Genomic DNA, 15,892 nt, shown 5'->3' on the forward strand with positions numbered 1-15,892 from the left:
TATCGGAGCCAACATGCGTATTCAAAAAGAATATCTAGTATTGGGAATACACAATTGTCTAGTCTTCACTTATAAGATGACTACAACTTTTTCAAAGGCAATTTTTATAATAAAATATCATGTTATATTCAGGTCAATACAGTAATAAAAAACAATGTTAAAGTGGTCCACAAAACCTTTTTAAGGTTGGGGCCTTTTGGGATTAAATACCCAGGGCCACTTGAATTTTTGAATTTCAGAATGTCTACTGAGATTTTTAGTGTCCCATTATTATATTATTTTTTTTACCCTCACTGGAACTGTAATTCTGAATACTCATAACATAAAAACTGTCATCCCAGTGATTAAAGGATCTGAATCACTATAAAGGATCACTTAAAGCCTATTCAATACCAATTATCTATGATTTATTTTTCTTCTGACAATGCATACAGTGTCGGTACAGTGTTGTAGGTTCCTGAATGTGTTTAGTCACAGGCCAGCTACTGGTCTCCTCACTATACTTATCAACTTACTTGAACACTGTACTCTGTTTTACAGCACCTGGAAGTTGCTTGATGTTCTTCATATACAGTATGTTATCAATCTATCTATAATTTTGTCAATCTGTTAGTCCATGCTTTTTTCCTTGCCTATTCTGACACACATCAACTATTGCACATGTCTGCATTGGAAAAGGGTATTCTTTCTCTATTGCCCTTATTTAGATTTCTTCCATTTAATATTATAAAATATATTATAAATATATAATTAAAGGATTTTTTGTGGGGGAGTTTTCCGTTATCCATATAGAGTTCTTGATTCAAAAGCCATAAAAGCAGACATGATGTTTGCTGTGATCAAGTCATTCAGGTTCCTGTGAACTGGTTTTGATGATTGGAAGTTTATAGAAAACTAATGGCACTTAGGGACAGAAAAATTAGGATCTATCAACTCATTTCCAGTGGTACTGTACTTAAGTACAGTTTTGAGGTAGTTGTACTTTACTTGAGTATGTCCTTTTGATGTTACTTTATACTTCTACTCCACTACATTCAGAGGGAAATATTGTACTTTCTACTTGACTACATTTATTTGACAGCTTTAGTAACTTTTCAGATGAAGATTTGACACAATGGATAATATAACAAGCTTTTACAATACAACACATTGTTAAAGATGAAACCAGTGGTTTCCAACCTTTTTGTCTTTTGACGTCTTACAAACAGCAGTGTGTAGTCGGGCTCAAATTTCAGATGTCTATGAGTTGTTAACAGCTCCACCAAATAGTGATTTTTCCCTCTAAACTTCTCACATGGTTTCATTTCAAAGGAACCAATATTTCAGCAAAAATCAAAGATTAAAGAAAATCATATTTGTGTATCAGGACTTTGTTTTTTCTTTCTCCCTCTCCCATTAATCATCTCACGACCCCTCAGTGGTCAGGTCTGCTGACCCTTTGTAAGAGCATGACCCCTAGGTTGGGAACCACTGGATTAAACTATCTAACTGTATACTGTATAACTAGCTCCACCTCCAGCAGCTACAACAGTAACATGCTGCTCTAACACTGATGCTTCACTATTAATAATCTAATGATGTCATATATAATAATATATCAGTCAGAGGACCAAACCACTACTTTTACTGTAATACTGCATACTACATCACTCATAATACTGCAGTACTTTTACTGTAATACTGCATACTACATCACTCATAATACTGCAGTACTTTTACTGTAATACTTTAACTACGTCAACCATAATACTTATGTACTTTTACTGTAATACTTTAACTACATCACTCATAATACTTATTAAGAATAGCACATCACTGTGCTATACTTCTTCCAGAGTACAGTTCACTTTGCTTTTAGTTTGAGACAGGGAATATAAAAAAGATGAATCTTCTCCTCTGGGTTTAGCAGGTAAATTACTGTTGTATATTTTAAGGTAATTTTCATTAGAAACAAAACCTTGTGTATAAGCCAGAGGATCCAGAAAAGTCAGAAGAATTTTAGAGACAAGTAGTCAGCTTTGTGTTAATTAAGGCAGATCGATTGCTTAATACTAACCTTGCTTCTGACTAATATATTAAGAATGAACATTCACCTTAAAATATCTTCAAAAGGACCTCATATCTATTTTAGGTTATCGACAGCTGATTCATATTGTCAAAGCACTAATTTGCTATCTTCACTCGGGACTCTCTGCAGCTTTTTTCAGATTTTACATTAACCTTAGATGTAATTGATTACAGATGCTCTTTTCTGCCGGGCCACCTATTCAGAACCAACAGCTTGCCTGACAGCTCAGTTAAAAAAATTGCGCTCCTTTACATTCAGTATTATTAAGTTACATTGCTTAAGAGAAATTATCTTAAAATACCTTCAAATTACTGTGTATATATATGAAATGCAGTGTATAAAATTCTCTAATTTCCTTTAGTGATTCAAATATTTTTATCAAATCAATGAATGAGGAGATGATCTTACAGTATACTGTAGTGGTGAACAAGTCATTTATCCTTGTTGAACAGTGACATCTAGTGGTTGAAAATCAATATGGCACTTAATAGAACAATGGCGGCCTACATTCTAATCTACTTCATACTTCTACGCCAGTTAGAGGAAAAGGGACCTATGAGTGTCTTTACTCAGAGGTCCCCTCCTCCGCAACCACAACAATGACTCTCTTCATTGTGGAGAGACATTAACAGCTGTTTAAGAGACAGAACGTCTGCAAAGCAGCTGGCCCAGACTCTGTCTCAGCCTCCACCCTGAAGTACTGTGCTTACCAGCTGTTTCCAGTGTTCACTGGAGACATACTGTGTACTAGCCTGTTTCAAATTCTCCACTATCATCCAAATATCCCCAAAAAAACAAGTAACAGAGGACTAAATGACTCCAGACCCGTCATCCCAACTTCTGCGGTAATAAAGTCCTTTGAGTGCCTTGTGTTGTACCACCTCAGATCCATCACAGACCCTCTCCTGGACACCAGCAGTTTGTCTACAGAGCAAACAGGTCTGTACACAACGTAGTCTACATTTGTGGACTCCAGCTCTGCCTTTAACACTATCAACCTGGTTCTCCTGCAGGACAAGCTCTTATAGCTGACCCATCCCTCCCCAGACATTAATCTTTTGAAACACTCCCCTCCGTTAAGAAGCTGCAGTCTATCAAGACCAGAACCTTTCCACAAGAAAAGTTTCTTCCCAACTGCCGTTGGCCTTGGTCAACAATGTGGGACCATGCCGACACAGACTGTATCTGAACCATAGACACTACACATTATATTCACGTAAAAACATCATCTGCACCCCTGTGAACCCATCACATCAAACAATGGGTGTTATGTTATCACAATTATTTGTATTATTTCACTTGTACATTACGTGTATTGTTTATACTATTTATATTGTGAACATTTGCAGATTCACGGTCAATATCTTATACTACATATTTAAAATGTAACAATTCTTTTCACTTAGAATATATTTCTATTTATTTTATTATGAAAAATGTTTTATACTATTTATGATCACCTGTCTTTTGTGGCAATTATATATTCTCTTAATTTGTATATATACTTTTAATATACAGTTATATAGGTATATATTCAAACCTAATCAACAGACCAATTTCTGATTGTCAGATGCAAAATAAGCACAACAAATAGAATATACATTTGTAAAGAACTTAGTTTTTTCTTCTTTTCTACTCTATTAATCGTCACAACCCATCAGATTTAATTGCAGGGGGTCAAACAACAGGTCCAGCACCACTCCTCTAAACAACTTACAGGAGGGCCTAAAAGTAAGTAAATTAGTTCAAAGTAGCTCCTCCTCCAAATCCTGCGTACACTTGCTTGATGCATCTGTATGACCGTCTAACAATGTCATACTTACTAATATATCACCCAAAGGGATTTTCTGTGGAGTTGGCACTTTAACTATTGATACTTTAAGTACATTTTGTTGTTGGAGTTTCTGGCATGACTTAGAGGGTTAATGGTTCTTCGTGGTCTGGAGTTACTTTCAAGTGTATGAAATAGTTACTGTAACTGAAAAAACCTGGTTAAACAACAGTTAAAGAGAACTAATAAATAATTCAACCTCCCCTTTGGTTCCTGGACTAAGTCTTACTAAATGGAGGTTCATTGAGTGTACTGTATATTCATTAGGGGGGTGAGGACATGAAAACATATCAGCTTCTGCATAAGATCATTAGTCATCAATTACCATCCTTGAATCCTTGTTGTGATGCTTAAAGCTCTAGTTTTCTCTTTTCTGGCCTACCAACATGGATAAAAATTGATTTACAACAGCAACCATAATTTGACGCTTGGCTGATCTTCAGATGTGATTGATGACCCAGAGTAATGACAAACGAGAGAGAAATTAACAGGGAGAGAAATTTACATAATGTCCTATTAATCACTGTGACAGACAGAGGGGGTGAATGCAAGGGGGTGGCAAAGAACAGATCTAAGAGGAGAGGTCCATCCGAATACAAAATCCAATAGGTTTGTGTGCATTTGTATGAATTTTGGTGCCATCAGAGTGGTACAACTAAACCTTGTTGAAGCTTAACGGTGCATTGTATAGAATTTAGTGGCATCAAGTGGAACATCTAGAAATATAATATTCATATCTATGTTTTGATTAGTGTATAATTACCTGAAAATAATAATTGTTGTGTTTTCATTACCTTAGAATGGGCGCTTTATGTCTACATATAGAGTGGGTACAATTCCACCATATTGCACCGCCATGTTTCTACACTAGCCCAGAAGGGTCAAACCAAACACTGGGTATAGGGAGGGCCTTCCACATTTTGCACAGCCACCGTAGGTTCTCTTACATGCTTGGAAGGGGATAGGGTGGGGTACTCAGTAGGTTGCAACCTGCAACATCATCACTAAATGACATTAAAGTCCTACACACTGCACCTTTAAAGAGGACCTATAATGCTAATGTCCAGCTCTATATTTTATTCTGGGAATCCGCTAGAGTAGCTTTGCATGATTCACAGTTTAAAAAAAAATAATTATTTATCTTATACTTGCTCTTTATGAAACCCCTCAGTTCAGCTTCTGTCAGAAGAGGCAAGCCCACTCTACTCTGATTGGCCAGCTTTCTAGAAGAGTGTTGAGGGGCAGCATGTACAGTATCAGAGTCATGTTAAGTTAACACTGATTCAAATCCTGCTTTACTGTTTCATATTAAATATTAAATATTCACATTTAAATATTTTAATTGACTAAATAATGACAGTAACATTGTAATAGTATATATATATATGACTGAAAATAAGGAAGGCATGATATTACAATGTCAGATATTCATATTAAACGTGGCCAGATTGTCACATACAGTAAATGTATGTAGAAGTAATCTCTGTAGGCAAAAAGCTCTGGCGTCAAACTGCTCTGAACACTGTGTTTCCTATGTTTTTCTTTATTTTCAATGTCACATTTCTTTATATGAATCAGTTCAGTATATGCTCCATGCACAGCACAGTTCACTGCTCTTCTACACTTATGGCAATTATTATGGCATTTTTTCATTGTTTTGGGGGTAGTCACACCAAGCCATGACTGAAGTGGAGCTGTTATGCTGCATGTTTTTCCATTTTTATTTATTTATTTTTTTTAATTTCAGGCTTTATTTAACCAGGTCTGTCCCATTGATCTCTTTTATAAGGGATACCTGACCAAGACAGCAGCAAACACAGTTACAATAATTACATTACACAGCAGGACAAAGTAAAATAAATATTTACCTGTTGGAGGTGCGCTGGTCATCTGCAGCTCTTCATCAAACATCATCATCACTGGGGCTGTTTGTGTACGTACCTCCCTGCATTATTTCTAACTGATCCACTCACCAAAGAGCCCCAAACATCTCCATATGTTGTTAATTTCTGCTAAACTATGGGCAAAGAGGCTGAATTGAGGGGCTGCATAAAGGGGTGTATTAAAGTAAATAACTGTAAATTATGCAAAGCTAATCTAGTGGAGTCCCTCAACAAAATATAGGGCCCTTTAAGCTAGATCATGACTTAGTTGCTTTATTACTGAATATAACACCTGTAATCAGGAAAAGAAAAAAAATGCATTTGTTGTCTATTAATTAATATTAACAAAGTAAAGTAAAGACACAAAACCATACAGAAAATCGGCCTAAATATTTACTCATATTGTTTCAGATAAATCTTAGTTTTGTTAGTTAGTTAATTGTATGTGTCTATCAATTCAAAATGTATTTAATATATATATTAGTATAAATGTATTATATATATATATATATATATATATATATATATATATATATATATATATATATATATATATATATATATAGACCAGTTTTTCAGTTTTCACACTTTTAACGCTAGGGACATGATGCGTTTAAGTAACTTGTAAAAGTCAGAAATCACAAACTACACTAGGTTTATGAAAATATTACGGATTGACGTATGTTTCTTATGAACATGTATATATAGTTATATCGCATGTAGTGATGTTATTTTATGTTTAATTAATGTTTATGCGAAACAAGACACTACATTATTGTTTAAACAAATATGTTCATATATGCAATGTCATGGTATTTTTAGGGGTTTCAAGTGACTTCCTTGGTGAAACAGGGTACTATTTCGTTCCTGTCATTTCGAGAGTGATACATTACCTCTCCTATTCTGCCTAAAACCTAATCATAGACTTCCTTAGCCGTTTGTATTTTCCATTTTTCCTTGATACATGAACGCCACACGAGCGGGACTTTTACGTCATCACGCTACGCGCCAAATTTGTATAGTGCAGAAGGCGCAACAACATAACACCTGAGGCTTCTGCAGTGTTATTGACTTTTTGTCGTTAAATTTCAACTAGTTTTGATCAACTGCAGCTCTTCAGTATGTCTCAGCAGGAAGGTTATTCACCCAGCTTCAAGCGTCCGGCTGAAATCATGCGAATGAGGAGGAAAAGAGCCCGAAGCGACGCCGGAGTCTTCTCCAGTCCGAGCGGACAGAGCTCTACCGGCAGTCCCGCACAAAGCGACTCTACTCAGGTCCGACCTTTCTCCCCAGGACCGCTTTTCAACAACCAGAACCGCTCCGGAGGAGGAGGAAAGAAACGCAGAAACCCCTTCGCAAACATTGAGAATACATACAGCCCGAAAAAGAAATTACTCATTTATAATGACGACGGAAAAGCAGAAGCTGGGGAAAGTTACGACATAGAGAAAACGACAGAAAAGGAGGGAGAGGAGGACATGTCAGCAAAGAAAGAGAGTCAAGGAGTTTTACCTTTCAGTGCAAGATTGATTGAAGCAGAAAAACAGGAACGCCAAGGCATCTCCAGCAAGGTTGGTAAAACATAAACATAAAGTGTAGATGTGTCATTGATAGGTGATGAGAGGAACCCCTAAGAGCTACACACACTTAGCAGCTTTTCTTGACAGTAATAGTAAACATTTATAATATTGGAAAATAAATGGATATCTTGTTTACTGACTGAACATGCTGAATATTCAAGGACCAGAGAATCATTCCTGGGTTTTTAATTGTTGCATTTGATTTGTTCAGTCTAAGAAAGCATTGCTGTGTTCACAGGATTCATGTCTAAGATCATGAGGAAAAATGGATGTTGTGATGGTTTGGTGTGCATTTTCATACTTTCCTTTTGCACTTGTCTGTCATCTGCTTTAGAGGAGTCTCACTTTCTCTGAAGATGACTCTCTGTTTGAAGAAGAGGAGGAAGATGTAAAAAGTTCACTGCTGAAGGTACTCTTCTCATAATTACTTGACATATTCATATAAAATATGTGACTCTAATATGTTGTTTTCACATTTTGTAGCAAACCATGTGCATTCAACTTGTCAAATACATGCTAAAAATAGCATCTTCCAATTGCTGTCTTCACAGAGCCCCCGAGCCATGGCTCCTGTGTCCATAGCTCCTCCCATGTGCACTGAGTATCCAGCAGACTGGAGCCTGAAGACTCGGCTCCTCTTCACCTCCCCTCTCTCACTGTCGTGGGCAGAGCAGCCCAAAGCTCAGGAGGAAGCTCTGGGTCTCAGTCAGCACTGCAGAGCTCAGTTTGGCACCTTGCCACTAAATCTACAGGTAGAACTTTAGTGTCATTACAATAATGATCCCTATGTCTTTTAAAAAGGTTATTTTTACTGTGTAGTGTTATGTTAAGCGCCACTCAGTGAATCCTCTCTGCCCCCCCTGCAGGATCCCAAGTCCTGCTCCGAGCTTCGTTGTGCCTTCCAGAGGAGTCTAGTCTACTGGCAACATCCCTCCCTGCCCTGGATCTCTCTGTTTCCCAGGATCAACGCTGAGAGGAGCTTCGCAGGAAAGAGCACTCCCTGGGCACAAGACACCGCACTGCAGCAGAGTCTCATGAGCGAATGGTGAGGTAGCAAGGCTCCAGGGTGATGAGAAAATTGGTTGGTTGGTACAATGATCAGTGGGCTACAAGTTGATGACAGGAAACGTCTAAAGGGCAGAGTATTTTTACTGTCTGCCTCGCCATCATTTTGGCAAAAGATCAAATATTTACCATGGTGATAACTCTCCAGAGTTAAAACATCCTGTCACTAGCAACTATTAACAAAAATATAATATAATAAAATGTAATTGTTGTCTGTATTGTCCCCACTGGTCTTCCATCATACTTTCATATGTTAAAATACTCTGCTTTGAATAATACATTGTGACTTATGTGTTTTTTTTCCACAAAAAAGTTCTGTTCACCACTTTCAAAATCTTGAAGGACAGGTTCACAATTTTCAAGTGTGTCTTGAACCATAAGTCAGGTGTCCATATGAACAGTTTTCCTCTCTGTAATCATTCCTCCTGTTCATACTGACTATTAAAAGATCTCCTTCAAATGTGCTTTCATTGGAAGTGATGGAGGACAAAATCCACAGTGTGTCCACACAGTCATTTAAAAGTAGTTGTGAAGCTTCTATTCAGCTTCATCAGTCTGAGTTAGTCATATCAAGTGATATCTGACACATTTACTGTCTTTTTAGCATCAAATTCCCTCTTAGTGATTCCCTGTTGAGCTATGGTGGAAGTATAGTAATAAAAAGAGAATAGAAGTTTTGATTTGTGTGATGGGGGTAATGGAGCTTTCTGAAGCAATGGCTGATTAAGAGCTTACACTATATTCAAATCCAGCGTGACACCTCTGATACAAGTGTGTCAAGGTCTTGTTTGTGGTTGTCATGTGATTTTTGGCTTGGTGAAGTGAGACATCAAAACATCTTGCTGTAATACTTTTGCTTAGTGTCAAGTCATTTGCTTTGAATGTAATATCACTTATCAGGAGGAATGATGACAGCAAGAACACCTGTTCACTGTTCATCTGACTAGTGTTTTAATACTTGACTTAAAATGATGAACCTGTCCTTTAAATTGTTACATCCAGTGACAAAACACAGAACCTTAAGTGAATAGTTGAACAGTGAAACCCTGTTAGTAACCCTGTACAGTGCTGGTCATTTCACAGCTTTTTCTCTCTCCTGTTGTTTCAGGTCTGTCAGTCTGTCGTCTCTCTACAGTCTACTTAAAGCCAGACTGTGTCCATACTTCTATGTCTGCTCCTATCAGGTAGATTTCAGTGTTTATAGGTTTTTGTTTTCATTAAAATGAAATAATCGTAATAGTTTTTTAATAACATGTTCTGTCAGTTTACAGTGCTGTTCAGGGCAGCAGGTCTCGGCTCAAACAGCATCGTTGCCTTGATTTCTCCCACAACTAGAGGGCTCAGAGTGGCAATGAAGGCTGAGGGTGAGTCCTCACAGACATCACTGTGTTTAATGTACATTTGTGTACAACTTAAATTCAAGACATTGTCACACAGTTTGCTCTTCAATACATTTTCTTGCTTCATTTGGAACTTCCTGTTTGATTTTGTCATTTCATGTATTCCTTAATAATACACAGTGACCATAGGATTTTTGTCTTTGGTTTTATCTTATATTCCATCATTAAATGAACCAATAAAAAACATATCTTAACTTTCATTTATATTTATATAAGTAGCTGAAAATGTCCTGGAAAAATCCTGGAAAATGATTTCAAGAAAAGAGTGGGAACCCTGAAAGCAGACACTGCTGCATTTATACACATACAAATCACAAACTGGACCTTTTTAAAATGTATTCATCATGGTTACACTGTCATCTTTAATTCATGTTTAATGTGATAAAATGTGTGACTGCATAATTAACTGTCTAAATGTTTTCTGCCTCTGTCCATTTGTTCAGGGATAGAGTTCAGTCTCCCTCTAGTGGAGGAGATGAGGAAGAGCAGGGAGCAACAGAACCTGATAGGGAAGCAGGGAGAGGACGAGGAGGAGGAGGAGGAGAAAGAAGAGGAGTAAGTTATATGTGTTTCTCTTCTCTCTTTTTAGTGATTGACTTTGGTATTTTAATTTTAATATAAATAGATATATTTATTTCGTATAAATACTTAACATGTTTTTCCTTCAGTACACAGTAAACCTGTACAGTTCGGTTTAGACCTGCTCTATGTGTAAAGTGCCTTCAGATGACTTTGTTGTGATTGACTTAAGTAAAATGAGAAATAAATGATTCATAGTTACACTTTAGCTAACATCCACACTAAACTCCTGTAACAGCCTACAGTACATGTCAGGTCTCCAGAGCAGCCTCCTCTGTTTCTCAGTGAATGAGTGATGTCACATTTGTTGTTGTTGCATAATGTGTACATGAAAGAAGCATTAGTGATGATACACAGAAAACACACATTTATGAAAAAAGATGAACTGAACAACTGAAGATGTAAGGGGACTCAGGATCTTCTTCACTGATGATATGATTCATCATGGTGTAGGAAGCAGCCACCAACACATTTACAAAAACGAAATATTTCTGTTACTAAAATTGAATCAGTGCAGAACCCTGCATCATATCAGAGGACAACCACACTGAGCAGAGGAGAGCTGAATAAGCCCACACGTTGATGCTGTGGACGTCATTATTAGGACCCGACTGAAACTGGCCTTTTGGGGCCGATGCCGATATTAGGGACAAAAAAATCCAATATCAATATATTGGCCAATAATCTTATATAAACAGAATATGCAAATGTAGGTGCAAATGTGCAATTCTGTCAATTGTATTGTATAATGGTTGAGCAAATGTTCAACTTTACTTCTTTGTTTCTTTTTAACTATGGCGGCAGCTGTTTCAGCACTCAGAGTCCAAGACAAATTTCCCTTCAGGGACAAACCCTTGTGATAAAGATATGTAATGCAGGCATCTTTTCTTTTCTTTTTTTTACAGTTTAACTGTTAACACAGTGCACTGAAACTATAAACTTCACTGAGAATTTAATCATTACATATTGTTACAAATAATAAAACACATGAAAACAACATATGTACGTTAATTCAACTTGAATTAAGACAAAGGATAAAATATACATAAAACGCTGCCTATGTAACGTAAAAATAAATAAATATTGTGATTATTGGACAACATATATATGCCGATGCCAATATGTGATAGGCCAATATCGGCAGATAACATCAGCTGACCAATATATTGGTCTGGCTCAAATCATTATATCTACATATAATTCTAATGATGTGGATGATTTTATTTACAGGTGCTCTGAGCTGAAGGAGGGTGAGGACTGTCAGGCAGGTGATGATGAAGACTTCTCCTGGCTGAAGGAGATGGGAGTCGAGGACAAAATCAAGAAGCCAGACAGCATCACTATACAACTGTATCCTCTTCACTGTCACTGCCTGTCTGTCTTGTTTATATATCATGTCATATTTCAGTAAGAAGAAGTCTAAACTCCTTAACCGCTTGTACAGACGTAAGGAGGCTCACGCAGTGTCTATGGACCATAAACCTGAGTCTGTGGTGTGTGTGGAGGGATCACACACTTTCACCCTCATCAACTTCCTCATCAACTGTAAGAGTCTGGTGGCATCGGCTGGTTCCCAGGCCGGGTTACCCCCTACACTGCTGGCTCCCATCGCTTTCAGAGGAGCTACAATGCATACACTGAAGGTATGGACACACACACACACACACACACACACACACGTACGTTACTTTGTCAGCAACTGTCTGAGTCTGTGTGTTTTTCAGGCCCGCAGTGTGAATGTAAAGAGCCAGGTTGGTTCTACCTACCAGAACATCGGCAGTCTGGAGGTTGCAGGTAAACAGCTGCAACAAACTCAGTAATCTAACAACCACCTTTTTCAAATTGTGTAGTTTATGTTTTCTGTTTGTATTCTTTCACTGAACCAAGTCATTTTTCCTCCAGGACCCATCCTCCCCTCCTCTCTCCATGCCATCACAAACCTCCTGCGGACTGCACAGAAAGGAAACTTTTCTGCCTCTCTTTACTCACACACACCTACAACTGTCATGAACATACACAACAACAAGGACCAGCAACAGGTAAGACAATACTTGTTATGTGGGGATGAAATAAATTACCAGCATTTAATGGTTGATAAAAAAAAATCAGAATTCAAAGATCAAGGTGTCAGATGTCGCATGTACAATAAAAAATAAAGTGTCACTGTCAGTCAAGCACGACAGAATCAGAGGTTTCATGTGTGTCGTTTGAATACTCGTAGACATGATCTGTCCACTTCTGTATGTCTGCAGTGTACAGGTGGGTCAGTGGACCTGTCTGCTTGCGGTCTCCATCCTGCCTCCATCCAGCAGCTGCAGATGCCTTCCAGCCTGGGAAAGACTGCTCTGACACACATCACCATGACCAACTCCAGCTACACCTGGAAGAACTGACAGAGGAAGTGTTAGTGGATCTGTTTGCCTTAAAAAGAACTGCAAAGTGTGTGATGGAAAGCATTACTACTGAGTGTGTTTCTTTTACAATGCCTTTTAAAAACAGACCTGATGGTACTTTGCCGTACTTTTAATCTGTTTAAAGCTGTGATCTTTTACTGTTTGAATGGTTATAAATTGATTCCTTCTAGTTTAGGTAGCTTATTTAAAATGTGTTTTAACTGCTTTTAATTTGTATTATTTTGGCATACATTGTGTACACCCCCCCCCCCCCCCCCCCCCCCCTCCCCTCCCTGTAATATTATCCATGAAATGTATCCCATTAAATTACTGGTGCACTGTTATATGTTATGAGTATCCTTACTATCAGAACAGACAGTATAATTCACTTCTACTCTGTTCTATGTATATAGCGTCAAATCACAACAAAAGATATCTCAATGCACTTTACACATAGATCAAGTCTAGAATGTACTCTTTAAATTTAAATTAAAGAGACCCAACATTCCTACATGAGCAGTACTTGGTGATAGCAGCAAAGAAAAACTCCCCTTTAACGGGAAAGAACTCAAACAGAACCCGTCTGCCCAAAGGAAGGATTACTTAATATAATAGTAAGATTCGAGGAAGAAGAGGGAGTGAAAAAAAAAATTAATCCACTAATGGGGCAAGTTGGTGAAGTGAACCCTGGAGATGGAAAACGTGTTAATAGGATGTAGTACTGAAGTGCAGAGATAAATGTTGGAAAGTCAAAGTGTCCTGGGGTGTTAGAGTTGGAGAAAAAAGATTCTGTATTTGCAAGGGGTGATTTCTAGAATTCCCCTCAGTGTTCCCATGAATGAATCAGCGAGTGAGGAATAGCTCAGTTAGAAGTGTGAAATTGACAAAGGGAAGTAAAGCAAAAGTAGAGTGAAACAGCCTGGTAGAGTTTGAAGGGAAAGCAGCTATAGTTTGGATTTCTAAAATCTAGTGTAAGAGAACGCACTCCTAAACCTGTGAGTTTGGACATATGGCCAGAGTGTGTAAAGGAAAGAAAAGATGTGCTGGGTGTGAAGGAGAGCATGAGTATGGTATATGTGGAGGGAGTGAGGCCAAAGTGCTGCAACTGTAAAGGTAATCATGCTGCTTACTGAGGATGTGAAGTATTGGGACAAGAGGTGGAGGTGCCACACATAAGAATAAAGGAAACAGTATCATGCAAACAGTCAGGATGGCAGAGTTCAAATGGAAAGAAGTAAAGGTTGAATTAAGTGTACAGTCAAGTCTAGAGTCAACATATATTGATTTATAATAATCACTTTCCATTCTTCAGTGGAATGAGAGAAGCCTGACTGCACATGGACAAGGTTTAAAACAGTAGAAGAAGAAGACATATATATATTATATATATATATATATATATATATATTCAAGAATCCTGGCTAAAGCCTAACATTTTGTCATAGGACTGAATGTGGCAGTTAAGCAAGACAGGAAAGACGGTGTTGGTGGATGGTGTGTCATGTTCGTGAGGGGGATTCCTACAGGGCACAAGGCACGGAGTAAACAGAAATATGTGCTAGTAGAAGTTTGGGGCGAGAGGAAGACGTTAGAAGTCAAAGTAACCGTGTATGATGTGATGTTTGTTTTGTATGTACGTGCAGGGGTGACCAATAAAGAAACCTTTACCTTGAATTACTACAACCCATGTAAAAGACTAGAGCTAAACAAGCTTGAAGAAATAGAGGGACAGAATAGAAATAACGTATAGTGTGGGGATAATTGTCAAGTGTTGTTGGATGATAGTTATTAACACCAGATATGAATCTGTGCTTGGACCTCACACTGGTCTCCGACAATACGGCACCAATGTGTGATTGGAATGTGTATCAATAAGGAACCATAGACAGAGACCATTACCCAGCCTTTTGTCAACATCACTGGATACAGGAGGCAGGGGAGGGAAGACTAATTGGAGAAATTTCAGAAAGACAGTGTTATAAACCTGAGACAGATTGAGTGTAATATAGACATAGAAACAGTGGTGTATGGGTCAGCAGTGAAATCTGTGCTCGTGAAGCTGGATGTAATACAGGCTCAGGCCTTGACAGAGAACATGGCCAGTGTGTGTGCTTCAAGTCCAGGGAGGAGACATGCCACTGAGTTTGTATCAAAGACAGTTGCTTGTAAACTATTGGGTATATCTAAAAGGGCATGGAGAGAGTCATCCAACCAAAAGAGTGTTACAGGTCATTAGGGAAAGGAGGAGAGTGGAAAAATAATAATAATATGGCCTATAATCCTTGGATTCAATAACAGGAAGCACGGATGCTGCAGCTATAAAGGTGAGATATGTAGACAGACCTCAAACCACCTGAGTGATGAATTATACGTCATCTTGGGGTGAACAATACAAACCAAACAAAGTCCTAGTATGTAGTGATCCAGTCTCAGGTAAGCTACGACCAGTAACTGTCAGGATTTACTTCATGAAATAATGCTGAGATACACAAGAATAAGAAAACACAGAAATGAGGTCATATTCTTTCAGTTAGACACACATATTAGTCTCTCATTATCAGAAGGACAGAGTATTGTATGGGAAGAAAGCACTGGAATCATGAGACACGAAGAAGACATTTACATTTCATTCAAAATAGAGTTGGTATTATGAGAAGCAGGGAAGGAAATAGAAAAGAGAAGACAATCATGTGCAGGTTAAGGATAGGACTCAATAATCTGAATTGTACACAGTACATTAAAGGGCAACACCCATCTTGTCTTTGTGATCATTTCCATATATCAGAAAGTGTAGAGCATGTTCTTGTTTATTATAATATTATAATATAAATAGTAAGTAGCAGCGAGAAAGGACATGATAGAAGAAATGACAAGATTGAGCTATCAAGAGCAGGATTAAATCATATACTGTGGTGTGGTGATGGAAAGGCAGGATAGAAAGTGCTTATCAGCTTCCTAATGATTAGAAAAGGGTCAATGAAGGGAATCTGACATATTAAACGCTTAAAAACTAACTTACTCCAGACAGTAGCGGCCCCTGATATGAGCGAATTGGGCAAGCGCCCAGGGCGGCATTGCGTCATGACTCATGGG

The 15,892-nt window shown here is 38.0% G+C and overlaps 1 protein-coding gene across 1 annotated transcript; it reads left to right on the forward strand.

Annotated features, from left to right (window-relative positions):
- The first annotated feature begins 6,795 nt into the window (after positions 1-6,795).
- LOC133976443 (protein downstream neighbor of son homolog) lies at positions 6,796-13,057 on the forward strand. The gene is made up of 12 exons (XM_062414656.1): positions 6,796-7,353; positions 7,697-7,771; positions 7,914-8,114; positions 8,229-8,407; positions 9,536-9,611; positions 9,692-9,791; positions 10,271-10,382; positions 11,637-11,756; positions 11,851-12,049; positions 12,131-12,200; positions 12,309-12,445; positions 12,659-13,057. The coding sequence occupies exons 1-12, from the start codon at positions 6,904-6,906 to the stop codon at positions 12,797-12,799; spliced, it is 1,860 nt and encodes a 619-aa protein (XP_062270640.1). The 5' UTR covers positions 6,796-6,903; the 3' UTR covers positions 12,800-13,057.
- Positions 13,058-15,892: the final 2,835 nt, after the last annotated feature.

The sequence above is a fragment of the Scomber scombrus genome, chromosome 24 (genome assembly GCF_963691925.1).
Source record: "Scomber scombrus chromosome 24, fScoSco1.1, whole genome shotgun sequence".
Classification (NCBI taxonomy): Eukaryota; Metazoa; Chordata; class Actinopteri; order Scombriformes; family Scombridae; genus Scomber; species Scomber scombrus.

Bases quoted from the DNA above. Each gene is read 5' to 3' on its own strand.
- LOC133976443 (XM_062414656.1), top strand. From the start codon at position 6,904: ATGTCTCAGCAGGAAGGTTATTCACCCAGCTTCAAGCGTCCGGCTGAA. The intron at 8,115-8,228 runs GTAGAACTTTAG...CCCCCCCTGCAG, and splicing joins CCTTGCCACTAAATCTACAG to GATCCCAAGTCCTGCTCCGA. The intron at 11,757-11,850 runs GTATCCTCTTCA...CCGCTTGTACAG, and splicing joins GACAGCATCACTATACAACT to ACGTAAGGAGGCTCACGCAG.